At 43.2% G+C, this 26,499-nt stretch overlaps 2 protein-coding genes across 4 annotated transcripts in view; both read right to left on the bottom strand.

Moving 5' to 3' along the window:
* LOC135942715 (serine/threonine-protein phosphatase 4 regulatory subunit 2-like) overlaps positions 1-20,537 on the bottom strand; it is a 161,919-nt gene extending 141,382 nt beyond the window's left edge. Inside the window, exons 1-4 of one of the 2 annotated variants that reach the window (XR_010575122.1) lie at positions 20,162-20,537; positions 19,671-19,971; positions 19,101-19,347; positions 18,511-19,050 (exon numbers count right to left, since the gene is read on the bottom strand). The gene's annotated coding sequence lies outside the window, so the exon portion shown is untranslated. Of the gene's footprint in view, positions 1-18,510; positions 19,051-19,100; positions 19,348-19,670; positions 19,972-20,161 lie in introns of those variants that run through there. The other variant, XR_010575123.1, reaches the window with a different exon arrangement.
* Positions 20,538-24,472: 3,935 nt separating this feature from the next.
* On the bottom strand, positions 24,473-26,411 carry LOC135943162 (cell adhesion molecule Dscam2-like). Of its 2 annotated transcripts, XR_010575169.1 has the most exons (4): positions 26,063-26,411; positions 25,073-25,389; positions 24,823-25,023; positions 24,473-24,610 (listed from the first exon to the last, which is right to left on the bottom strand). XR_010575169.1 is itself a non-coding variant. In XM_065489595.1 (3 exons), exons 1-2 carry the CDS (start codon positions 25,398-25,400, stop codon positions 24,920-24,922), a joined length of 432 nt encoding a protein of 143 aa, XP_065345667.1. In that variant the 5' UTR covers positions 25,401-25,415; the 3' UTR covers positions 24,473-24,610; positions 24,823-24,919. The 2 variants fall into 2 exon arrangements, 1 of the variants encoding a protein (XP_065345667.1); XM_065489595.1 differs by lacking the exon at positions 26,063-26,411 and having other exon boundaries at positions 25,073-25,415.
* Between the last annotated feature and the right edge of the window lie 88 nt (positions 26,412-26,499).

Raw genomic sequence — 26,499 nt, 5'->3', positions numbered from 1 at the left:
GGATGTTATGCGTCAAATCCCTCTCCGCCAGTAGCCAAATTTCTGGCTGTGTTTCAAGGGACCTGCAGCACCTGAGAGTGCTGGAGGAGGATGAGTTAAGAAGCATTCCCGTGTCGTTATTTTTTATTTTTGCCCCTCAGCTAGACTACATTGATGGCTCACACTGGGACAAGAAGGACACAACTGTCCGTTTACACAAGGTGGAATGCGAAACGCCGAATAAGCAAAGGGATTTCTTATGCCTTTCCTTTAACTTTCAGTTCTTTGATGGCATTGAGCAACTCCCCGTCAAGCACCCATTCATCACTTTCATTTCTGTCCGCGACTGGGAAGAACTTAGATTGGGGAACGTCATCATTCCAGATAACGCTGCGAATCCCTTCCCAGAACTGCGTGAGGATTTCGATTGTTTCTCGCCGCTGTCGAGCATCTTGCCCTCGCCAAAACTGGCCAGAATTTCGCTGGAAGGAAAGTACAAAGTGGAGGAGTTATGGGGCGTAACTACCCTTATTAAGGAGAAGAAGATCCTGAGTCAGTTGCAGTCCTTGAACATGCGCCTGGTGCACACCAGGAACCGAGACTTCAATATAGCCCACTTCAGGGCTGCCGCAGGCTTGATCAAGCACGCATCAGCGTTCCTTCCTCTACTGATTAGTGTCCTTCTTTCCATGATGAAAAAATGCGTCCATCTCCGCAACCAAGAGGTCTTTCACGAGTTTTCGACAGAGAATTTTAAGGATAAATCTGTTAACAAGATGATCAAGGAGTGTTGGAAACTCGGAATGAATTTAGTTATTTTGAAGTTTGGTCTGTGGATTTATTCGATTTTTTGCTGTGCAATTGAATGTCAAGAAAGTAACTAAGATGGATTTGATCCATAAAAAAGAATTTATTGTATCCAATTTTGAAAATGCACCTTATTGTTAGTGCATCGAAAGCTAACGATGGTACATACATTTATTGGAAGTATCGAGCAGCAAAATTAAAGGTGAACTGGCCTCAGCACGATGAGTGATTTGATTTTTTTTAATTTAAAAATGGCAGGGAATTAATTGACGCAAAAATTGCAATTTAAATTTATTAACTTTGATGAAATTTGGTTTTAAATTTCGAACTTCCTAGGATTTGAAAGTGTATTTTGGTTTCAAAGGGACTTCTCAGGATAATAAAAATGAGACATTGTCAAAGAATTCAACTAAAACCTTCGGAACTAAAAAATCGGAAACTAAATCAAAGTTTTGTCTTCTTGGAGCTCTTCCTCTCGGCAAAAATAATTAAAAAAATGCTCCCCTTAATTCGTTACCACGATTTTGCCAAAATCAAGGGTCAAAGTTGGACTTGACACTGACGACTGTGTGGATCACCTTTTATTGGTTTCCGAGCGTCTACGCCAAACGCTCCGGAAGACTCTACGACGACCCCTGCGGAGCGAAGTCCAACCTTGGTCCTCTGCCAGCAGGACAACGCGTGCATCTTCCATTGATTTCTAGAAATAAAAAAATGTTTTTCTTCGTAGTAAAAATAAACTAATTTGACTTTAATGTTTTGTATAATTTTAATATAAATTTCCAGCGTCAAGATTGATTTAATTCAATTTGTTTGCTTTTTTCGTAATTTAGAAAATTGGTGATTTAGTTGAAAATTCGGAAAATTCATTGCTCGCACATTCTATAAAAAACCGTGCGTTCAAAACGTTTTAAAATAATAGCATAACATCCTAAAAAACGTAAATCAATTAATCTGCAGTCTTTTCGGTGTATTTTTCTGTACCATAGAGGCTGGCAAATTAAATTAGACCCTTTTCTAGACGTTTTAGGTCTACGTCAGCACTGTTAGAAAAAGCGATCAATTTTTAACAGCAAACTAAAGGCGGATTTTCACACCTTTTGGGAGAAGGATGTTTGTTTTCCTCTCTCCAAATTGATTAGTTTTTTCTTCTGAATTAATACAATTTAATTATGGTTCGGATCGATAAATAAATATTTTATTCAAACAAAATTGGCGTTTATATGGAATGGCTGTTTAATTTGTAGAAGTCTTGCTCGGTTCGGAAGCTTATTTTATTTCTACATTATTGAGAATAAATAGAATATCAATCCTCTGTCCACAAAGAGTGCAGAAAAATTGCTGGTTCGCAGACATGATTCATTGTTAACTCTATATTTGTGAACTTAAAACTGCTTTAATAAAGTTTAAAATTGCAGAACTTAAAAGACAATGGAATTTTTATTCATTTTACCCTATAAAAAGAGCGAGCGAAACACCACCACAATGTTTCCAGAGAAATTATCTGTAGTTAAAGTTAGTGCCAACCGAAAAAAGCGACAATTTAAAGTAAACAACCTTGAGGATTGTGGTAAAGAGAGCAAATAAAAAGAGGAAACGCGATGATGAGTTAAAGGAAACGCGAAGAATCATGTCAGTTTTAACCGATTTGATATGAAATTGAAAATAATATTCTGATGGAGTTGACTGTGAATTTCTCTTTAACGAATTCTAGATGAAGGAGGCGCGACTCGTTTCTTCTGTGCAATTATTTTGCTCTTCTTTTCGCTGGGCACCTTCACAACCGTCTGCACTTGAAGAATTTCTCACTCAATTTTGTCCAATCGAACATTTTAATAGATTTTAAAATCGATTGGTTTTTTTTCTGAGCCTCCAATTGTTGCGGGACCTTCGAAAGGAGCACGAAAATCTGTAGATGAAGTACATCATTTGGCTTCGCTAGTACAAGCTTTTCCACAGTTTTAATTTTTAATGCAGAGAGAATAAAAACGATGCTATTTTTCGTCACAAGCATGCCCGTTTATTTATTATTATTTATTACTTTTTGTAAGATATTATTTTATAAAATACGTGGTATATTCCTTCGAAAACACGCGCCTGCAGGAAGTGGAAGTAGGCAACCGGCGTTGATTTGTAGCTTTGCGAGTTGCATATTGCTCGCCGCGGCGCGCAGCGAAATTTATTCTCTGCAGGAAGCCAGCAAAAAGCGAGTTTTTTATTTTGATAAGGCGTGTGTGTCGCTGTGAAACTGAAACACTCACTCGCGCCGGCAGCAAAAACAGCGCAAAAATGGTCTGAAATCTTTAAATCGTCCTAAATTATCATTATTGCGACCTGAGGAAGGTTAGTGACAGACAAAAGGATGAAAAATCACCGAGTATCGCTAAATGTGCTTGAAAAAAGCATTAAAAACCTGCCTGGGAACAGATCTCAGGTCGGGGGACCCTGAAAAAGGTCGTTTAGATATCCTAGGTAAATGCCCAAGCAAACACCTGTCCGAAGAGGGTTGGTGATCGATGATAGATGAAAGGGCATTATTTTAATAAAAACAAAACCACTTTCGCTTTTTGCGCGAAGAAAAATCAGAAAAATTTAATTAAAATGTTTCTATGAGCTTAAAAAAATCTCAAAATCAGTTTCCAGACCAGCGTTCGACCAGCACGTATGGAGGGATGTTTGGGAACCCTTTTTGAGCCCCCGTTCGGGAAAAAATGGGTGGGGCCGGAGTTGTTAGCTTGGAGAGGATGCCCTTTTTTAAACTTTTCGTCAGGGCTTGCTCTGGCCCTTGGCAAAAAATATAAAAAGAATCAAGAACAACAATGTGGAATTGATTTGGCATCGTTTTAAGACCAAAAACGAGCCAATCGGATCAAAATCCTAGCAGGAAATAGATTTTGAACTAAAAAAACGTGACTTTGTTCGTTTTGCCATAAGGATCACACGGGAAGAATTAATTTTTTATTTCTTATTTTATTTGGGTTGGCCGGGGGCGAAAATGGTGCCTAAAAACCGCAAAATTTTATGGCGAGCTTATCCAACCCTTGATTTTGCCCTCTATGACCCGTAGGAGAAGAGCTATGATTTTTTGAAATGCCGAAAACCACGGATTGGACACTAATTATTTTTGTCGCGGCCCCCGCGCGGGGCCCCTGTTGGCCCGTCGATGCGCCATTTACTCTGAAACGAAGGAGCGTACGATATCCTACAACTGAATTTCTGTTTACAATTTTTAGGGTGAAAAGCGCTGGAGATAATCAGGGTCGAAGGGTAAATTTGTGAAAAAAATAAAAACTCCAATAAGAATAACACGCGCGCCGTCCTCCGAAAATTCCAAGATAGCCATTAATTAAATGTTCCTATTTTTAGACTTCCCATGCGACCTCCTCAGGGCTCAGGGTAATTTTTTAAAGTTCAGATTTGTCCATTTTCGGTACTCACGGCCCCCGCGCGAGCGATGTGTGAGTTCCGGGGCCTTGAAAGTCGAGATTCGGTTACTACATGTTGAGACAAAGCTAACGGTGTGCGGAAATTTAAATTTGAGCCCATAGGGACGGAGTTTTTAATTGGGAAAGTTTGCGCATGCTCCACCCTGAGCACCATTCATCAGGTTTGGCATCGGCCCTGGGCAAAAATGTACAAAGTGAGCCTTGTTAATCAATGCGCAGTTTATCTGGGAACATTTTGAGACAAAATTCGAGGCGATGGGATCGAAATCCTAGGAGGAAATAATTTTTTAAACTTGAAAAACATGATTTTGTCGTTTTGCCGTAATGGCAACTGCTAATTTTGGGATTTAATTAGTTAGAAATTTAATTCGGCCACAATTACTAAACTATCCTCTTCTAATCGACGAACAAAGACGGGAAACTGAGTTTGAAAATTTTCCGGCCCATAGGCGAATTACGGCGATTTTTTAAAAAGTCGGCGTTTTGCTTTTTTTGCACTTTTGTCGCGCATGCAACGACAACCCCCTCCACCGACTCCCTGGGCCATTTCTACCCATTTCGCCGATTTCTTCACACCGGGGGCGTTGAAACAGACTCAAATCTCGAGTTTAATAATAATTGCGACTCTGCTAAAATTAATTTAAATACGATTTTTTCCGTTTTGCAGAAATGTTTTTTTTTAAATTCGACCGCTCATCCGATGGTCGACCACGACCCCTCATCGGATGGGTCTTTTTATCGACTTTTACCTGAGATGACCTAACAACCTTTTTCAGGGTACCCCGCCCTGAGATCCTTTCCCGGGCTAAATTTAAATGTTTTTTTTCTGCAGTTTCGAACTCAATTTGACGATACTTGACCCTTGCCCCCGTGACCGACCTTCCTCAGGTCTCACCACCTGAGGACTGTTTTTACGCGGTTTTGCCGGTGCTGTTCATCTCCAATTTTTATCTTCTGACTTTATTTTACCCTCGCGGAGAGCACGGACGGGGAGCGGCGCTTCATCGACTTTTTTCTCCTATCGCAAATTAATTTTTTTTTCAATATTTTTTATTGTCACAGAACCACCCTCCTGATATATAGCCATTATTTGTGTGTGCAGCGTTATCTGCCGCTGGCCGTTGATAAAAAAGCACAGCAGCGAGTGTCGGTCGGTCGGTTCCTTCTTCTGGCCAGTTGCGTTGCATTAAAAAAATTAAATGCTCTCTTTTAATTATCTAATTGGTTTTACGCGATGAAATCAGCGTCATTTTAAATACAGATTAAAAAATAAATTAATAAAAAATCGCTAGAATTTGTTACGCATGCAAATATACGGGATAGAAACTTTGCAAACGAGGAGTTAATAAATTTAGCTCGTTCTAAATTATTAAATTGTGCACGGAATATGCGTGCGTGTTTCACAATTCGTTCTTTAACAAATTCTGCAAATTAACTTTCAAATAAGAATCGAAAATTAACTAAATATTATTTGTTTAAAAATGTTTAATCAAGTTTCTTGCTCTTGTGGATGGTTAGAAAAAGTTGTAAAATTTAATTTCAATAGACTTGGAAGGTGGTTGGAATCGCGGCGAGCGCGAGTATGTGGTACGTGCACGCTGAATTCGCGGGCCAGACGCCAAACGTGTTGCTCGTGAAGAAGGAGGCAGAGCCAGACGGCACAAGTGCGCATGCGTGGTGGGCAGCTGGCGATGGCACTGGCAGTAGGAGAATCCAAGCAGCAAGCAGAGGCACCGAAAGAGGGGAAGGAGTGGAGGCGAACAACCTGCAAACAAAGGAGGCACTCTCACCACTTGATACCTTCTACGCTCTCCTGCTGGCTGGATACAAGACGCTCAATTTTTAATGTAAACGGATCCCTATGCTGAAGCCACTTTAATCGAGCTTTCGTACGCGGTCAGCATGAGGCTGTAGAAGGTATCAAAAGGAGTGTTTTGCGTACCTCCTCCTCCAGCCTGCAAACCTGATACAAGGGGGCATTGTCACGCTATAAGAAAGGTGATGCTTGCTTTTTCTCTTCAAAATAAGACACTTAGTACCAGGATGGCAAGCGATACAAGGAGGTACTTTTGACACCTTCTATTTTCCCCTCTTACCTGTTGCCAAAGGCTTGATGAAGGGGGATATAGAGGGGGGATTGTTGACGGCAACGCATCCTTGGAACGACAGTCGATACTGGGCGATTGATCGATATTTTCCTATCATTCAACACGGTGCGATTTCGATACATCGCCCAATATTGACCAACATTTCTCAAGATGGCCGTGATCAGCTCATTCGTATGGTTAATATGATCTTGCACAAATAATAATAAAACGAATAATTCTCTCAGCTTGAAATAGTTTTATTTGTATAGAGAAAAGAAAATTACAAAAAGTCATAACAGGCTTTAAGAAGTCAAAATTTCAGTAATATGGGTTGACGATGCGGTCATCGCGGCCGCTGCCCCGACACAGCCGACATCAGCGACTAAGAGATGGACTTTGAGCCGGCGGCACTCCTCGACATCCGCGTCGATGGCCCAAGGGCTCAGGTCATAAACACGTATGGCAGTGCCACACGATTGGAGGTTTTGACTGTGGATAAATGGCTGAAAATTAAAGAAACACACACCAAGCAACGGCAGACCAAAATGTAGGCCCGTGGACTGGACACCGAGAATCAAGAAAGGCCTTGCCAAACTGAGCGGCGACACCAGTGGCGCCAAAACGCTGGCCGACGGCAGCTTCTCCAGTTCTTTGGCGCGTTTCTCGCGGTACAGGCAGTACGCGCTTACTGTCAGATAAAACCTGAAATTAAATTAAGGTATTTCGGTGTATTGGAGATGTTTGTTTAAAATGCGACGTTTTTAACAGATATACAAGCTTATTTAGATTTATAGACTTCATCAAAAGGTTAAAATATCTAAAAAAAAAAAAATGCAGCAGTACACTGAGAAATGAGGTATTTCACCTGCCAAAGTTGGCGCCTTTAAGAGTATTAAATTTCGATAGTTTATTTTTTTATTTAATTAAAATATTTTTTAGGTGCAAGCATCACAGGGGAATTAATATTTCTGGACATCTGCCACAGACCAAGGTTGCAAGAACAACTTCGGATTCTGCTCATCCAACAGCCTCCTCCGCGATAGCGATAAGTTTTTAGTTTAATTTCTTTTAACGGCTTTACGGGTCGCCGTAATTAGTCTGAATTCCCTTTCTCGGCATGCTACTGCATCTTTTGGTAAATTGGCAAAAATTCGATCGATAGAAAACTCAGGAATTTCAGAATCCAGGGCAGTGCATAAAATTAATTATGAATTTTAAGACAAGAACCAAATTATTTTCCAAAATATACTAGAATGAACGATACTGTTTGTCCTCAATTGGTCCTAAAGGATTTCATCGCATAATCTGGTCAATCCATTAAGAGGATTTTTAAAAATAATGCAAGAATTATTTTTTTTTCTTTTGCAGGCCTCAGCCGAAAGAATTTAGACAGCGGCTAGCGGGATCGGCTTAGCAGAATTTTACTGGTGGCGGTGACTGGCCAATTTCACCATCGGCTCGAAGGACCAGAAGACATTTCTCTGCCGCACCTTGCCAAAGATTCACTACGGCTGGCGGCTGCCTAAGTGACCAAAAATATGCCGGCTGACACAGCGCACGGCTGACTCAAACCTCAATTTTTATTAATTATTCATACTCTTCTTTGCTGTAATTATGCACTTTCCAAATGATATAATTACATGGAGCTCTTTACACTTCATGTTTTTAATTTAGCCAAAACTCTGCGCAATCAGACTTCAGCAGGAGGCGTGAGGGATTGAGGTGCCGAAAGTGCCGAACACTGAGCAGTTTTTCAACCGAGGAGCGAATAAGGATAAACAGCTTGATTTTAAAGGTGCACAACAACACAACGAAACAATCAAATATTCAGATTAATTGCCTCACCTTATCAGAGAGGTCGACGTGAGGAGTTGGTTTTGGGAGGGTTGGAAAAGAAGTGAGTCCGAACGAGAACATTTCGATCTGCGAACAAAACAAATTTTCTTATTTAAAATAACAATTTCCGTTTAAAATAATAATAATTACCGTCACAACGTCAATGTCTGGCAAGTCTTCAGGAGGAGCAGGCAGGCCAAGAGCAGCGAGATCGATCTAAAGCTAAAAACAAAATTAATGATAGTAAAAATAATATCTTTATTTGACTTTTGGCGTGCACTTAACTCATCACAATAATTGGAACGAATTGCAGCAAAGATGATGAAATGAAATTAAATGGGTGAATGCAACAAATTTTTATTTTTTTTATTTATTATTTTTTTATTGAATAAGACATATAAAAGGAACATTGCATACAGGATAAAAATACAAAATAAATTCGGAAAAGGCAAAAGGAAAATTGAAAAGTTAACACCAGGGTTTTCCCAACTGCGCCTCAAGCGCTAGCAAAATCCCACTACTGGACAGTTAATAGGAAATTAATTTAGGGAAAGTTAAGGGAATGGAATTGAGGGAAAAATTAAAAAAAGGGAATGGAATTGAGGGAAAAATTAAAAAAAGGGAATGGAATTGAGGGAAAAATTAAAAAAGCTACCAGCAGGGTTTTCCCACTTGCGCCACTGGCACAGGCAGGATCCCACTACTGGACAGTTAATAGGAAATTAATTTGGGGGAAAGTTAAAGGAATGGAATTGAGGAAAAATTAAAAAAAGGGAATGGAATTGAGAGAAAAATTAAAAAAGCTACCAGCAGGGTATTCCCACTTGCGCCACTGGCACAGGCAGGATCCCACTACTGGACAGTTAATAGGAAATTAATTTAGGGAAAGTTAAGGGAATGGAATTGAGGGAAAAGTTAAAAAAAGGGAATGGAATTGAGAGAAAAATTAAAAAAGCTACCAGCAGGGTATTCCCACTTGCGCCACTGGCACAGGCAGGATCCCACTACTGGACAGTTAATAGGAAATTAATTTAGGGAAAGTTAAGGGAATGGAATTGAGGGAAAAGTTAAAAAAAGGGAATGGAATTGAGAGAAAAATTAAAAAAGCTACCAGCAGGGTGTTCCCACTTGCGCCACTGGCACAGGCAGGATCCCACTACTGGACAGTTAAGAGGAAATTAATTTAGGGAAAGTTAAGGGAATGGAATTGAGGGAAAAATTAAAAAAGCTACCAGCAGGGTGTTCCCACTTGCGCCACTGGCACAGGCAGGATCCCACTACTGGACAGTTAAGAGGAAATTAATTTAGGGAAAGTTAAGGGAATGGAATTGAGGGAAAAATTAAAAAAAGGGAATGGAATTGAGAGAAAAATTAAAAAAGCTACCAGCAGGGTATTCCCACTTGCGCCACTGGCACAGGCAGGATCCCACTACTGGACAGTTAATAGGAAATTAATTTAGGGAAAGTTAAGGGAATGGAATTGAGGAAAAATTAAAAAAAGGGAATGGAATTGAGAGAAAAATTAAAAAAGCTACCAGCAGGGTATTCCCACTTGCGCCACTGGCACAGGCAGGATCCCACTACTGGACAGTTAATAGGAAATTAATTTAGGGAAAGTTAAGGGAATGGAATTGAGGAAAAATTAAAAAAAGGGAATGGAATTGAGAGAAAAATTAAAAAAGCTACCAGCAGGGTATTCCCACTTGCGCCACTGGCACAGGCAGGATCCCACTACTGGACAGTTAATAGGAAATTAATTTGGGGGAAAGTTAAAGGAATGGAATTGAGGAAAAATTAAAAAAAGGGAATGGAATTGAGAGAAAAATTAAAAAAGCTACCAGCAGGGTATTCCCACTTGCGCCACTGGCACAGGCAGGATCCCACTACTGGACAGTTAATAGGAAATTAATTTGGGGGAAAGTTAAAGGAATGGAATTGAGGAAAAATTAAAAAAAGGGAATGGAATTGAGAGAAAAATTAAAAAAGCTACCAGCAGGGTTTTCCCACTTGCGCCACTGGCACAGGCAGGATCCCACTACTGGACAGTTAATAGGAAATTAATTTGGGGGAAAGTTAAAGGAATGGAATTGAGGAAAAATTAAAAAAAGGGAATGGAATTGAGAGAAAAATTAAAAAAGCTACCAGCAGGGTATTCCCACTTGCGCCACTGGCACAGGCAGGATCCCACTACTGGACAGTTAATAGGAAATTAATTTGGGGGAAAGTTAAAGGAATGGAATTGAGGAAAAATTAAAAAAAGGGAATGGAATTGAGAGAAAAATTAAAAAAGCTACCAGCAGGGTTTTCCCACTTGCGCCACTGGCACAGGCAGGATCCCACTACTGGACAGTTAATAGGAAATTAATTTGGGGGAAAGTTAAAGGAATGGAATTGAGGAAAAATTAAAAAAAGGGAATGGAATTGAGAGAAAAATTAAAAAAGCTACCAGCAGGGTATTCCCACTTGCGCCACTGGCACAGGCAGGATCCCACTACTGGACAGTTAATAGGAAATTAATTTGGGGGAAAGTTAAAGGAATGGAATTGAGGAAAAATTAAAAAAAGGGAATGGAATTGAGAGAAAAATTAAAAAAGCTACCAGCAGGGTTTTCCCACTTGCGCCACTGGCACAGGCAGGATCCCACTACTGGACAGTTAATAGGAAATTAATTTAGGGAAAGTTAAGGGAATGGAATTGAGGGAAAAGTTAAAAAAAGGGAATGGAATTGAGAGAAAAATTAAAAAAGCTACCAGCAGGGTGTTCCCACTTGCGCCACTGGCACAGGCAGGATCCCACTACTGGACAGTTAAGAGGAAATTAATTTAGGGAAAGTTAAGGGAATGGAATTGAGGGAAAAATTAAAAAAAGGGAATGGAATTGAGAGAAAAATTAAAAAAGCTACCAGCAGGGTGTTCCCACTTGCGCCACTGGCACAGGCAGGATCCCACTACTGGACAGTTAAGAGGAAATTAATTTAGGGAAAGTTAAGGGAATGGAATTGAGGGAAAAATTAAAAAAAGGGAATGGAATTGAGAGAAAAATTAAAAAAGCTACCAGCAGGGTATTCCCACTTGCGCCACTGGCACAGGCAGGATCCCACTACTGGACAGTTAATAGGAAATTAATTTAGGGAAAGTTAAGGGAATGGAATTGAGGGAAAAATTAAAAAAAGGGAATGGAATTGAGGGAAAAATTAAAAAAGCTACCAGCAGGGTATTCCCACTTGCGCCACTGGCACAGGCAGGATCCCACTACTGGACAGTTAATAGGAAATTAATTTAGGGAAAGTTAAGGGAATGGAATTGAGGGAAAAATTAAAAAAAGGGAATGGAATTGAGGGAAAAATTAAAAAAGCTACCAGCAGGGTGTTCCCACTTGCGCCACTGGCACAGGCAGGATCCCACTACTGGACAGTTAAGAGGAAATTAATTTAGGGAAAGTTAAGGGAATGGAATTGAGGGAAAAATTAAAAAAGCTACCAGCAGGGTGTTCCCACTTGCGCCACTGGCACAGGCAGGATCCCACTACTGGACAGTTAATAGGAAATTAATTTAGGGAAAGTTAAGGGAATGGAATTGAGGGAAAAATTAAAAAAAGGGAATGGAATTGAGAGAAAAATTAAAAAAGCTACCAGCAGGGTATTCCCACTTGCGCCACTGGCACAGGCAGGATCCCACTACTGGACAGTTAATAGGAAATTAATTAAGGGAAAGTTAAGGGAATGGAATTGAGGGAAAAATTAAAAAAGCTACCAGCAGGGTATTCCCACTTGCGCCACTGGCACAGGCAGGATCCCACTACTGGACAGTTAATAGGAAATTAATTTAGGGAAAGTTAAGGGAATGGAATTGAGGGAAAAGTTAAAAAAAGGGAATGGAATTGAGAGAAAAATTAAAAAAGCTACCAGCAGGGTATTCCCACTTGCGCCACTGGCACAGGCAGGATCCCACTACTGGACAGTTAATAGGAAATTAATTAAGGGAAAGTTAAGGGAATGGAATTGAGGGAAAAATTAAAAAAGCTACCAGCAGGGTATTCCCACTTGCGCCACTGGCACAGGCAGGATCCCACTACTGGACAGTTAATAGGAAATTAATTAAGGGAAAGTTAAGGGAATGGAATTGAGGGAAAAATTAAAAAAAGGGAATGGAATTGAGAGAAAAATTAAAAAAGCTACCAGCAGGGTATTCCCACTTGCGCCACTGGCACAGGCAGGATCCCACTACTGGACAGTTAATAGGAAATTAATTAAGGGAAAGTTAAGGGAATGGAATTGAGAGAAAAATTAAAAAAGCTACCAGCAGGGTGTTCCCACTTGCGCCACTGGCACAGGCAGGATCCCACTACTGGACAGTTAATAGGAAATTAATTTAGGGAAAGTTAAGGGAATGGAATTGAGGGAAAAATTAAAAAAAGGGAATGGAATTGAGGGAAAAATTAAAAAAGCTACCAGCAGGGTATTCCCACTTGCGCCACTGGCACAGGCAGGATCCCACTACTGGACAGTTAATAGGAAATTAATTAAGGGAAAGTTAAGGGAATGGAATTGAGAGAAAAATTAAAAAAGCTACCAGCAGGGTGTTCCCACTTGCGCCACTGGCACAGGCAGGATCCCACTACTGGACAGTTAATAGGAAATTAATTTAGGGAAAGTTAAGGGAATGGAATTGAGGGAAAAATTAAAAAAAGGGAATGGAATTGAGGGAAAAATTAAAAAAGCTACCAGCAGGGTATTCCCACTTGCGCCACTGGCACAGGCAGGATCCCACTACTGGACAGTTAATAGGAAATTAATTTAGGGAAAGTTAAGGGAATGGAATTGAGGGAAAAGTTAAAAAAAGGGAATGGAATTGAGAGAAAAATTAAAAAAGCTACCAGCAGGGTATTCCCACTTGCGCCACTGGCACAGGCAGGATCCCACTACTGGACAGTTAATAGGAAATTAATTTAGGGAAAGTTAAGGGAATGGAATTGAGGGAAAAGTTAAAAAAAGGGAATGGAATTGAGAGAAAAATTAAAAAAGCTACCAGCAGGGTGTTCCCACTTGCGCCACTGGCACAGGCAGGATCCCACTACTGGACAGTTAAGAGGAAATTAATTTAGGGAAAGTTAAGGGAATGGAATTGAGGGAAAAATTAAAAAAGCTACCAGCAGGGTGTTCCCACTTGCGCCACTGGCACAGGCAGGATCCCACTACTGGACAGTTAAGAGGAAATTAATTTAGGGAAAGTTAAGGGAATGGAATTGAGGGAAAAATTAAAAAAGCTACCAGCAGGGTGTTCCCACTTGCGCCACTGGCACAGGCAGGATCCCACTACTGGACAGTTAATAGGAAATTAATTTAGGGAAAGTTAAGGGAATGGAATTGAGGGAAAAGTTAAAAAAAGGGAATGGAATTGAGAGAAAAATTAAAAAAGCTACCAGCAGGGTGTTCCCACTTGCGCCACTGGCACAGGCAGGATCCCACTACTGGACAGTTAATAGGAAATTAATTTAGGGAAAGTTAAGGGAATGGAATTGAGGGAAAAATTAAAAAAAGGGAATGGAATTGAGAGAAAAATTAAAAAAGCTACCAGCAGGGTATTCCCACTTGCGCCACTGGCACAGGCGGGATCCCACTACTGAAAATTAAATGGAAAAAGGAACATAAGGGAAAGGTAAAAAGGGAAAATAGAGAAAAGCAGACATTAGAAATTCCCCACCACTTCCAGTGACATAGCATTATGCAAAGAGCAGGAATTTACAATTTGCAATCGTATTTTACATTCATTTCTGAATTACTTTACAGGATTTATCTTTATTTTTCCAATTTTATGTTTCAAATGAACAATTTAAATAAAGATACATAAAATTTGAAGAGCATAATTGGGACTGGTGGGAGGAATGAAGGTTGCATAGATGTAGTATCGTTGGTCGTTTCCAGGAAGCGAGGAACTGGTTGTCCGGATGGTACTCGAGGTCGCAAACCTGTCAATCAGAACATCAAGTTCAGAGAATGAGAGGAAAGAAGAACAAAAATAAAACAGGTTTGACGCGCGAATTACCCTTTGATTTTAAGAGACGCCCCCAAAATAGGAAATAATGTAATAATTGGACTCACCTGAATATGTGGACGTCGGCCGCGGTCCTCGCTGTCCACGGTGGCCGTCTGGTGGTCACTGGCCCCTCAGCTGTCAAGCGCGGCTGCAGACCGGCACCGCGCACGTCATCCTTCGCTTGCTGCCAGTTAAAGACTAATGAGAGAGAGTAGGAGAAGCGACGCAGCAGACAGAGTCAGCAAAAGAGGGGAAGCAGTGGGTCATTCACCCAGCAGTCAAGCGTCGTTTGTCCCCACTCCCTCCCCTCTTTTGGTACTCTTGCTGCTTCTCCTTAGGTGCCACCACCAGCTGCCAACCGCGCATGCGCACTTGTGCCACCTGGCCCCCCCTACTTTACATGCATGCACGTCAGGTGTTTGGCCCGCAAAATCAGCTTGCTTAAGGACGGTACAACTAGGACTGGCGGACACCACCATTTTCCCGTCTGTAAGAGTGGTGGTGTCCGCCAGTCCTAGTTGTACCGTCCTTAAGCTTGCCTACATTCGCGATTCCAAGTCAATATAATTGAAATTTTAAGTAAAGTTTTTTACACAAAAATTTGGTTAAATTTTTTCGATTTCTGTTTAAATTTTATTCTCCTCATTTACAAATTCTAATTATTAATATATTTTAAATTTAAAGATTATTGACTGGCATGCTTAATTTTTAAATATCAAGATATAATGCCGTAAAGTGGCTCGCGATAACGTAATGAAAACGCGAAGAATTTCTTAGCCCCCAAAATAAGAAATAATGTAATGATTGTACTCACCCGTAGGTGTGGCCGTCGGCCGCGGGTCAGCCGAGGTCCACGCTGTCCACGGTGGCCATCTGGTGGTCGCTGGCCCTCAGTCATCAAGCGCGGCTGCAGACCAGCACCGCGCACGTCATCCTTCGCTCGCTGCCAGTTTAAGACTAATGAGAGTGAGAGTAGGAGAAGCGAAGCAGCAGCAGAGAGGAGAAGGAGTGGGGGCATTCAACCAGCAATCAAGCGACGTTCATCCCCACTCCTTCCCCTCTTTAGTTGCTTCTCCTTAAGTGCCACCGCTAGCTGCCAACCGCGCATGCGCACTTGTTCCGTCTGGCCACGCCCACTACTTTACAAGCATGCACGTTAGGTGTTTGGCCCGCAAATTCCGCTTGCCTAATGACGGAATAACTAAGACTGGTGGACACCACCATTTTTACAGATGGGAAAAACTTTCCCTGTCTAAGCTACACGGCGCTTGCGTATAGCTGAGACAGGGGAAGATTTTCCCGTCTGTAAAAGTGGCGGTGTCCGCCAGTCCTAGTTGTACCGTCCTTAAGCTTGCCTACATTCGCGATTCCAAGTCAATATAATTGAAATTTTAAGTTAAGTTTTTTACACAAAAATTTGGTTCAATTTTTTCGATTTCTGTTTAAATTTTATTTTCCTCATTTACAAATTCTAATTATTAATATATTTTAAATTTAAAGATTATTGACTGGCATGCTTAATTTTTAAATATCAAGATATAATGCCGTAAAGTGGCTCGCGATAACGTAACGAAAACGCGAAGAATTTCTTAGCCCCCAAAATAGGAAATAATGTAATGATTGTACTCACCCGTAGGTGTGGCCGTCGGCCGCGGGTCAGCCGAGGTCCACGCTGTCCACGGTGGCCATCTGGTGGTCGCTGGCCCTCAGTCATCAAGCGCGGCTGCAGACCAGCACCGCGCACGTCATCCTTCGCTCGCTGCCAGTTTAAGACTAATGAGAGTGAGAGTAGGAGAAGCGAAGCAGCAGCAGAGAGGAGAAGGAGTGGGGGCATTCAACCAGCAATCAAGCGACGTTCATCCCCACTCCTTCCCCTCTTTAGTTGCTTCTCCTTAAGTGCCACCGCTAGCTGCCAACCGCGCATGCGCACTTGTTCCGTCTGGCCACGCCCACTACTTTACAAGCATGCACGTTAGGTGTTTGGCCCGCAAATTCCGCTTGCCTAATGACGGAATAACTAAGACTGGTGGACACCACCATTTTTACAGATGGGAAAAACTTTCCCTGTCTAAGCTACACGGCGCTTGCGTATAGCTGAGACAGGGGAAGATTTTCCCGTCTGTAAAAGTGGCGGTGTCCGCCAGTCCTAGTTGTACCGTCCTTAAGCTTGCCTACATTCGCGTTTCCAAGTCAATATAATTGAAATTTTAGGTTCAGTTTTTAAACAAAAATTTGGTTGAATTTTTCGATTTCTGTTTAAATTTTATTTTCCTCTTTTACAAATTCCAATTATTAATATTTTTTAAATTTAAAGATTATTGACTGGCATGCGTAATTTTTTTAATATTATGCCGTCAAGAGGCTCGCGATTTTGTAACGAAAACGCCAAGAGTTTGTTCACCCCCAAAATAGGAAAAAAATGTAATAATTGGACTCACCCGAAAATGTAGACGTCAGTCGCGGGTCAGCCGAGGTCCACGGAGGCCGTCTGGTGGTCGCTGGCCCCTCAGTCATCAAGCGCGGCTGCAGACCAGCACCGCGCGCGTCCTCTTCCCGTCGCTGCCAGTTAGAGACTAATGAAATGAGAGTAGGAGAAGTGAACCAGCTGCCAGACATGAAGAGTGGGGAAGCAGTGGGTCATTCACCCAGCAGCCAAGCGTCGTTTGTCCCCCACTCCTTCCCCTCTTTAGGTACTCTGGCCGCTTCTCCTTAAGTGCCACCGTTAGCTGCCAACCGCGCATGCGCACTTGTGCCGTCTGGCTCCGCCTCCTTTTTCACACGCAGCACTAAGTACGGTATAACTAGGACTGGTGGACACCGCCATTTTTACAGACGGAGTTATTTCCCCCGCCTCGTCTATACGACACTCGCATTGAAACGCCGTATAGACAAGGGGGGGGGGAATTCCGTATGTAAAAATGGCGGTGTCCACCAGTCCTAGTTAAACCGTAATATTAAGCACCACGTTTGGCGTTTGTCCCGCGAAATCAGAGGGCGCATACATACCACACACTCGCGCTCGCCGTGATTCCAACAATTTTACAATTTAATTTTACAAGTTTTAATTTTTTGAAACCATTGGCAAGGGCGAGACGCGCTTGATTAAAAATGTTTAATCAAATAATTAACTTTTAATATATTAATCCGATATAACTAGCTTTTAAATTAAAAGATCATACTTCAAAACAATAACATCCAAAGGACGCTGCGGAAGAGCCGGAAATTGCAAATGAGTCTGAAACGCCGCCAGCTGAACCTGTGGAGGCCGGAAGCTGAGAAGCAAGATGAGCCTGTGGCTGTGTCTGAAGACCAAGAGTTGCCTTTGGTGGAAAAAGAGGCGCCGCGTTGGCCTCTCCCGAGAAGGATTTGAGTGACGAAAAGGTTTCGGAAGCACTCGAAACTGAGGACGTGCCGAAGACGTGAATAAGATGACGCATTTTCCCTCTCGCGGTAAACGCCCGCTTTTGCCAGGTCATCAAACCTTTCAGCAATCAAGTCAAAATGAAATAAAAAGCAATTATAAATAAAGCAAACTACCAGATTAAAATGTTGGGACAGCCGTTGGCCGTGGAAAGCAATGGAATGTGGCCAGAGCTGTACAGGAACATGTTGCCCACGATCTTTTTCACAGTACAAACTTAGGTAAGATTCGTTAGAATTTGTTTTTCCTCTACTTCTCGGTCGTAAATCATGTGGAGACAGTAGGAGCTAGTTGCTGAAACCCTTCTTGTTGATGGCTTCGATCGACTTTTCATGAATATCTGCGTTTATCAATCGATAAATCAACTTTTTTCATGCATCATCACAGAAAAACATTATAAGTTGATATAAAACGGTTTAAATCCAAACAAAAACACTTAAATCGGAGACACGAACAAGAATTCTTTGCTAGAAGAACCGTCGATGCTGATTGGCTGACAACGCGCAAGTTTTTCCCGCGCATTCACTTCGCTTGCAAGCTGTTGCTAGGCAACCGCGGGAGCTGTTGATGTGCGTTCACCGTCAGCCAATCGCAGAGTCGAGGACTCTCCGAACAAAAAATTCTTGCTTCTTTTTCCCATGTCCTCGTTATCATTCTCAATTAATTCGATTAAATTTAACTTTTAACGAGTTTCCGCCATTTTAAAATATATTCAAACTTTTCAGCTGCACAATTGGAATCAAATGATCGATTTTCCATTCATCAGAGGGAATTTAGCATGGGATTCTTACGGAATTGAGCGTTTGACATTTTTAGATAAAATAAATTTTCAAAACAGAACAATAAGGAAGAATGCGCGGCGTGTGAGCAGCTTTCTCTTTATTAGAATACAGGTGAGATAAAAATAAATGTTTCGCAGCGTAGCGCGATAGCACTAAGAAACTAATATTGCATTGCCCACCACCGTTGTTTCAACACAAAACGTGTTTCGTGTCATTCTTCTGCTAAATTCGACGGTTTGTGAGAGTTAACAGAGGCTCAGTTGAGAGCGGCATCAGAAAATAAATTAAGTATCAGATAATTGTCCACGAGAGTAAATGCAACTCAGCTCTGCTCCTCCATTGGCATTGGCACGTCCTCCGTTTCGAGTGCTTCCGAAACCTTTTCGTAACTCAAATCCTTCTCGGGAGAGGCCAACGCGGCGCCTCTTTTTCCACCAAAGGCATCTCTTGGTCTTCAGACACAGCCACAAGCTCTTTCTTGCTTCTCAGCTTCCTCCACAGGTTCAGCTGGCGGCGTTTCAGGCTCCTTTGCGATTTCAGGTTCTTCCGCAGCTTCCTTCGGAGGTTCGGCAGTCTCGGTTTCAACCTGAGGTTCCACAGGTTCAGCCTCTGGCTTGGAGGCTTCCTCGTTCAGGTTCTTTGGCAGGTTCTTCTCGTCTAAAATTCGAAAATAAAGCATATCTCAACCAGAAAAAAATCAAACCAACCTTTCTTGTCTTCGACGTGGTCGCCATTTTGCTCCTTGACGGCAGTCTCCCTGTCCAGCTTCTCCTAGACTTCCTCAATGCGCGGCTTCTTGGGCTCGGGGGCCTCGAGGCCGTTGTCCTCGGACAGACCGTTGGCCGTGACCTGCGGAGGATCGTTGCCGCTGACAACCAGAACTTGTCGATGCGGTTGTACTGCTGCCTCGGCGTCGTCAGCAGCTCGGACAGGCACTGCAGGGTGAACGGACACCTGAGGAACGAAACAGACCCTCAAGGTGTTAAATGGAGTTGGTGGGGGTAGGGCGATGCTTTGCTCTGATTGGTTGCCGGCTTTCCCCCTCTTTTCTTTTTAAAATATATCAAATTATTTGCGGCCTTTTCCTGCCACGCGCGATATTACACTCGCACAGTGCGATTAATTGACACTCCCAATATTTAAAACACCACGAAATTAGAGCAGTTTGCCGCGCATTTGCGGCGCCGAGATGAGCAACAAAGTGATGCGGGAAAATTTAACAATCTATATTCCTGTTTGTGATGCAAAAATTGTTTTAAGGAAATTTTTGGCCTTACCTGCGAGTCTGACGGTGACTTGTGAAAGCGGCTGACTTGGCATTGGTCAGCTCGGCGGTCTGCTTCTCGAGCGAGGACAAGGAGACGCGCTCAAGGAGCCAACGCCAACGCTGGTCTGACTATAGAGTGAGCTCAGCCAGCGAGGAGTGTCCAAACGAGTTCCTCTCGGCGACCGCAGGCTTGGCCAGCTTTTTGGCCATGCTTAGCGTCGGTTCGGCAACGGCCAACTTGCTCTCCACGTCACCACTGTTTAGAGCCTTGTTTGCAAACTGCTTGACGCTCTTGGACAGAGACGGACTTTCTGTTGACAAGAAAGACACGATGGAAATGAAATTATCAGAATTGGAGCGCAGCTCCCGAGTCTTGAAAAGCGTATGTCAACCAATAAATTAGTCGATTTCAACGTAGTGCAACACGAGTGTTTATGTTTTGTTCTGCGATTTTTTTTAAATAAATAAAATATGGAGAATTATAAAAGAAACGTGATTCACCTGGAAGGAACCCTGGTGGCGGGGCGGCTCAGGCTTCTTCAGGGCGCTGGACAAGTTGAGAGGCGGCCTGACGTTGACGCGTTGGCTATTGAGGATGAGAACGCGCGAAGGGTGAACGTTCCCGTCGTTCCCGCTGCTGAAGGGGTTGCCAACAATCGCCCCAGCGGATGAGAATTGGACGGCAGCACTACAAAAAATTGAGTTAAGAACCCGATTATTGTTCATTGAAATGTTTGGTAATATAATAAATATCAACACAGACAACAGTTATTGAAAAAATGACCAATTGAGTAACTAGGATCGTAAGCTGAAAAATTAATCGGCCATCGGGTGAGCGGAGAAATCACGAATTAAAATAGAGCTTGCCGAGGGTAAATTAACACACATCAAGCTCGTTATTGGTTCCAATTTCCTACCTTGTTTTTCCTACTCGAAGGAATGGCCAGGCAGTAAAAATCTGTCGCCAAAATTGAGCCTCTCGTGCGGCTGGCGGGCGGGCATGGGTATGTAATGCACTTGGCAAATGTCGGCCTCGCACCCTGGGAATCAGAATCTGGCTGAGCGAGTCCCAAACCGCCTCCAAGCCCTTCGACTTGTCCCGCACGCCGTCCGTGGCCTGCCACGGCCCTCGGTGGCCGCCTGTTGGTCGCCGGCCACCTCGCAGGCCTCATAATCCTCGATCACGGCAACGGCACGGCAGCAGACCGAGAAACAATTCTCAGAACAGCTGCCAAAATGGCGACTGACCACAGGCCTCGCAAATCTAGCTTCATGCAACTGCCGCTGGCGCCGCTAATTTCGCTCCCGATCGACAGCTCTAACAGCAAAAAATAGCGCGGCAAGATTTAAAAGTTTTATTTTTCTTATAATGGCGAAATTAATGAGTTGAGGTAATTACTTGATTAATGACAGGATAATTATCCGTTTAATAAGAGGGATGCGCCCGAGCTTCAAATCAAAACAAAAAAAACTCAATGACAAATCGATTGTTGCCCATTTCTAGCATAAAAAATTCGTGTTTGTTGAGATTATGCGCAATTTTTCCGAAATCAAGACGCAATATTATTACATCGTGGCGCGCGAGAATTTAACGAAAACGCAAAGAAAATCTTGGCCCCCAAAATAAAGAGAAATGTAGTGTACTCACCCGATATGTGGCCATGGTCCTCGACAGTCGCCTAGTGGCCGCTTGGCCCCTCAATCACGGCTGTAGAACATCACCGCGCACGTCATCCTTAAGTCGCTGTTGCTGCCAGACTGGACGACTTAAGTAAGGAGAGTAAAAGGTTTACTCTCCTTAGACTTAAGGAGAGTAAAGTTCCTTTACAGTTTACTCTCCTTAGGACGACTTGCGACCGGCGCAGGCAGAAACTAAAACAAAACATAAACACGCACGACCACGCCCCTCAGAATGAACCGCAGCCGGTTTCTCATTTCGGTTCAACGCGCCATCAGACGGGACGGGCAGTCTGCAAGTAATATTGTATCGATTGTTGTATTACCGGTTTAATTTTGAATAAAATCGAGACAAGATTTTCTAGTTTTCAGTCTTTTCTGCTCTTTTATGAATATGCAAACAGACAAATTAATGTATTTAATGAATTTAAGCCACATTTCGGACTGAAAGAGTTTAAATATTGAGAGTTGAGGGAAAGAATTTCATAAAATATACCGGTTTTTGAACCAAACTAAACCGGTTTATCTAGCTTTTGAGTGGAATGGGAAGAAGCGGAAGAAGCAAGTTAAATTGAAGCGTTCAGGTCAACTTATTTTTTAGCGAGTGTCCGCACCGGCCACCGGGCGCACCGCATTGGAGAAACATGTCCACGGAGAACGAACTGTCCTCGGTGCTGTCCAGGCGACAGGCCATCAACGACGCTCTGGATGACGGAGTGGAGGTGAAGCCGCGGTGTCCGCGCCGCCACATCGATCTGTTCCAGATCAAGCAGTACGAGACCGAATTCAACAAGCAAGTTGTCCCGGACGAACCGGACACGAGCCAGGGGGCCGTGTTCACGTTGCGACACCCCCGGACACCGATAGGTGGACGCGGACGGGGAGTGTCTGGGAGGTTTTATTCAGGATTATTTATTTTTCGCGCCTCGGCCACCCTTTGGTCTAAAATTTAAATCGAAGCCACCCTCAAACCAGGTGAGGACATACATGGCGATAAAAACATCCTACCCTGACTCAGGGTATATTCAGGTTCATTCTTTTGAAAAGTAATTTTTAAAAATAATAGAAAATTCTTAACAGTTTACAAACTTCGGGTTTTTACCCCTGAAATCAGGTTGAAGACCTCGCAACTTTAAGGTTAGAAGGTATAAAAGTGACTTTAGATTAGCATACCTGAAGGTGGAGTCGTCAGTGTGGCTAGAGTAACCTGGCCCTGGCGCCAAGGGTTCGGCTTGCGGCCGCTCGACACTGACGTCTCGGACGACCCGTCGGAGTCGCGGTGATGCTGCGAGTTGGTGCCGCCCAGGTTGGCACTCGCGCATCCGCCCGCCCTTTCTCCGCACCTTGCTATACTCGCCGGCCACCTCCTGCTTCTGCCAATCAGGGTCGACCCTCGTCAGGTCAGCGGCCTCCTCACTGCAAATAAAAATATTTTTCAGGGTCGACTTTTTTCCAAATTTTGGCAAATTTAACTCCTTATAAATCCAGTTTCCGGTTATTTAGAAAGATGAAAATTGGTGTGGCAAGAGAAAAACACCCCGAGATTAAACTCAAAAGGTTTCAGACCTCTAAGGTTGTTGCAAAAAAATTAATTCATAGTTGAAAATCGTGAAGAACGAGTTTTTTTCGCCTCGATTTCCACCAAATCAGCATTTTTAAACCCTTATAAAAGGAGTCCTGAGAGGAATAGAGGTCTGAAACTTCGTTTGATGGTTAAACTGCACCATGATATCAGGTTAAAATGATTTTAAATGACCCACATCTTTTTATTAAATCAAAATATTAATTTTAAAACGCCAAAAGTGAAAGTTTCACTATTTTAACAAGCCAATTTTTCTTCTTATATTTAAATAAAAAAATTCTGACCTGAACACGGCCGCCTTTCCGACGTCGACGACCTGATGCTGGGGCTGGACGTGGGCAGACAGCGGCGCCGTCACCGTCAGCGCCACCTGAACAGTCTCCTTGCCAGTCAAATAATTCACTCAGCACAAATACTTTCCGCGCGCCTCCAGACAAACCTGAATTTTATTTAAAAAATTAAAGGTGGAAATCAGGGTCAGGGTAAAACGTACCTTTCAGAATTTTTAAGAAACCCGGCACCACCAGGGAATGCCCAGGTCAAAAAGTTATTATTTAAAGGACAAATTAAATGCCCTGAGAAATTGACACCTGGTAAAAATTATATTCTATCTTAAAAATATTTAATTCCGTTCAGTATGCATAATTCTAATTACAATTAAATTTAAAATAAAAGTTATTAAAGTGAATTTTCAAATAAATTTCTCTTTGAATTCCTCAATTTTTTTTTAAAAATTTTAAACGCATTACCAGCTAATGAACCACCACACAGCCCTGCATAAGTTCGAAGGTGCGCCGCCTCGAGGGTCGAAGGACCCTTTTGAAACCGCTGCAGGATCGAATTTTAGTTTCTTTTTTTAATACCTTGGCGACGTGCGGTTCCACGGTTCTCGGGCACTTTCTCATCGCGTCGCCGCTCTTTTTCCGCATATTTCCAAGCATTGCCTTGCCCGGCGGCGCCGATAGCGACGCCGACGAGTGCAAAAGCCGCTGCATCCTCGCCGATCCTGTCCACTTCGCGAGACGTAAACACAAACATGGGCTAAATCAGCTGCTTGCTGGCCGCGAAGAAAAAAGCACTTGGTGTGAGACAGAATGCTGATATCTATGTGTTAAAAAATTAAGAGAAATTTATCAAAAATTACTTTCCTCGCAAATGAAACGTTTTTACGTATTTCTTATTTATTTGTTTGTAATTTACGTGTTTTCGTTATCATTTCTGCCACAATTTTGGTCTGTTTAAAGCCTCTTATTGTTCAAACTTTTGATAACTTTATTGATAATATAGCAAGAATAATATAGGTTGTAGCTGTTGCAAGCAAGAAGCTAAAAATGTACAGCTGAAAATCAGATTGTGCAGCTTTTGTCGTGTGCTAAGTGTTGAAGAGATCAAATTGCCTCTAGGAAGTGGTTTGAAGAGAAAGAAAAGTCGAGGTTTTGGTCAGTCAACGCAGTGAATATATTTATATTTAAGTGGTGGTCGTTGGTGGACGAGGGCAGGGAGGAGGGAAATGTGCGAATCACAGACAATGGCTAGACGTTGATTTGGAAGGTGGTGTCCCTGCGGTGCGCGAGAGGCGAGGCTTGCGGCCGCGGTCGCACTCGGCCTCGCTCAGCTCGTGGTGCGAATCGGAGGGGCGGCCTGGCTGCTGCACCCGCTCGCACGCCGACGCTCGCTTCGACGCCAGACCACTGAAACACGAGTCCAAAATTCAAATCAAAACTAACCTTACACCAGGGTAAACTCAGGGTATTTTTGGGTACATTCTTTTGAGGGAATGTTTTTAAAATGAATATTAATAAAATTCTGAACAATTTCAAAAACTCAGGGTCTTTTCCCTGAGGTCAGGTTGAAGACCTCCTAGCATGAAAGATGGAAGGTAAGTGAATTTTGATCAGTTTACCTGAAGGTGGTCTCGTCAGTGTGGCTGGAGTAGCCGCTGGAGGTGCGCACCTGGCCCTTGTACTCGCCAGGAGCGTTTCCGTCCGCCCGACGCCAGGTCACGTTGGGCACAGGGTAGCCGTCGGCCTGGCAGTGCAACACCACGTGTCGTGTCCGGAGGCCACGCTCGCGTCGCTCGGCTCGATCACCCACCGCGGTGGAACTTGAGGAAAGGTTTAATAAAAGGGGAATAAAGAAAATCGTGACCTTACCATTGACGGTGAGGGGAACGGTGAAGGTGACGGTGCCAGCGACGTTCTGGGCGATGCAGGTGTAGTCGCCACTGTGGGCTGACGAGATGTGTTCGATGACGAGCGAGGCCGAGTATTCGTCGAGGCGGCGGGCGACGGCAGCGGCTGCCCGTTGCGTTCCCACCTGAACGTCAGCGGAAGGCCGCCCTCGATGATTGCTGTGCGACACCTGCGCCACCGCGTTGCGCGCCGTGCAAGTGTACTCGCCGCCGTCCTCCTCGCGCAGGCTCGAGATGTTCACGTCGTCGTGCACAGTCACGTACTGACCCACGAGAAATCTGCAACACATTCATTTTAACTTGCTGGATCTCAGGTCACGTGACCTGAGGAAGGTCTGTGAAGGGCAAAGGTAAAAAATCGTGGATGGCTATCGGAGAATGTGCTCAAAATTACTTAAAAAGTATGAAAAACCGGCCTCTTAGAGAATGTCAGGTCGGGGGGTACCCTGAAAAAGGTCGTTATGATATGCCAGATCAAAGCCCCGTCCAATGCCTATCCGATGAGGGGTCGTGGTTGATGATCGGACAAGCGGCCAAATTTAAATAAAAATAAAACCAAATTATTTAAAAATTTTGACTTTTTCTAAACATAAGTTGAAAAAAAATCGTAGTAATTCGGAAAATGGCCAGATTTTGGACAACTGAACACGGACGGGTGTGCCCCACTGAGGGGTATCGATTGGTGCTAAAATCAGTGCCGTCCGGCCCAAAGGGCCCCGTCTGGACCCCGAAAACAAAATTTAGAAATGTTACAAATCGCGTTTTTTCGACTTTAAAAATTATTAACTCGACTTCTATGGGTTGTCGAGAAGAAATTCAAAGTTTTTTAGGCACACAATTAACGTTTGCGTCTTTTGGATAAATAAAATTAAAATTAAAGTCTTTTGGGATGTCGCCAAAATAATTTTACTATTTAATTTTTTTTTAAAAATCTTCAAAAATATATTTTTACCTTTTATTGTCAGGTACAGGGAATCCGTCGAGCGTCCAGACGAACTGGGGCGGCGGGTTGCCGGTGGCGACGCACTTGAGCGAGACGGCGGGCCCTGGCTGCAGAGTCTGCTCGGAGAACCAGTAGACGAGCTCCGGACTGGCGTCGCCGAGCAGCAGCTGCGCCGTCGCCTGCGCCTGCTCCCACTCGTTGGACACGAAGCACTGGTACAGTCATGCCGTGGTCGTCCTTCAGCACCGGACGCACGCTCAGCGTGTCCCGCCGCGACAGGTCGAACCGCGCGTCGCCCGCCACTGGACGCCCGTTGCGCAGCCACGTCACTTGCGTCACTGGACTCCCGCCAGCCACACACCTGGAGGCAAAAAATAATGTTTTAAAAGGTTTCAGACCTTTCAAAATTATTCAGGTTGATTTTTTAATTTTTGGTTCAAAATGCT

The sequence above is a fragment of the Cloeon dipterum genome, chromosome 4 (genome assembly GCF_949628265.1).
Source record: "Cloeon dipterum chromosome 4, ieCloDipt1.1, whole genome shotgun sequence".
NCBI lineage: Eukaryota > Metazoa > Arthropoda > Insecta > Ephemeroptera > Baetidae > Cloeon > Cloeon dipterum.
The sequence above is the reverse complement of the archived record's forward strand: the minus strand, read 5'-3'. Positions and strand labels throughout refer to the sequence as shown.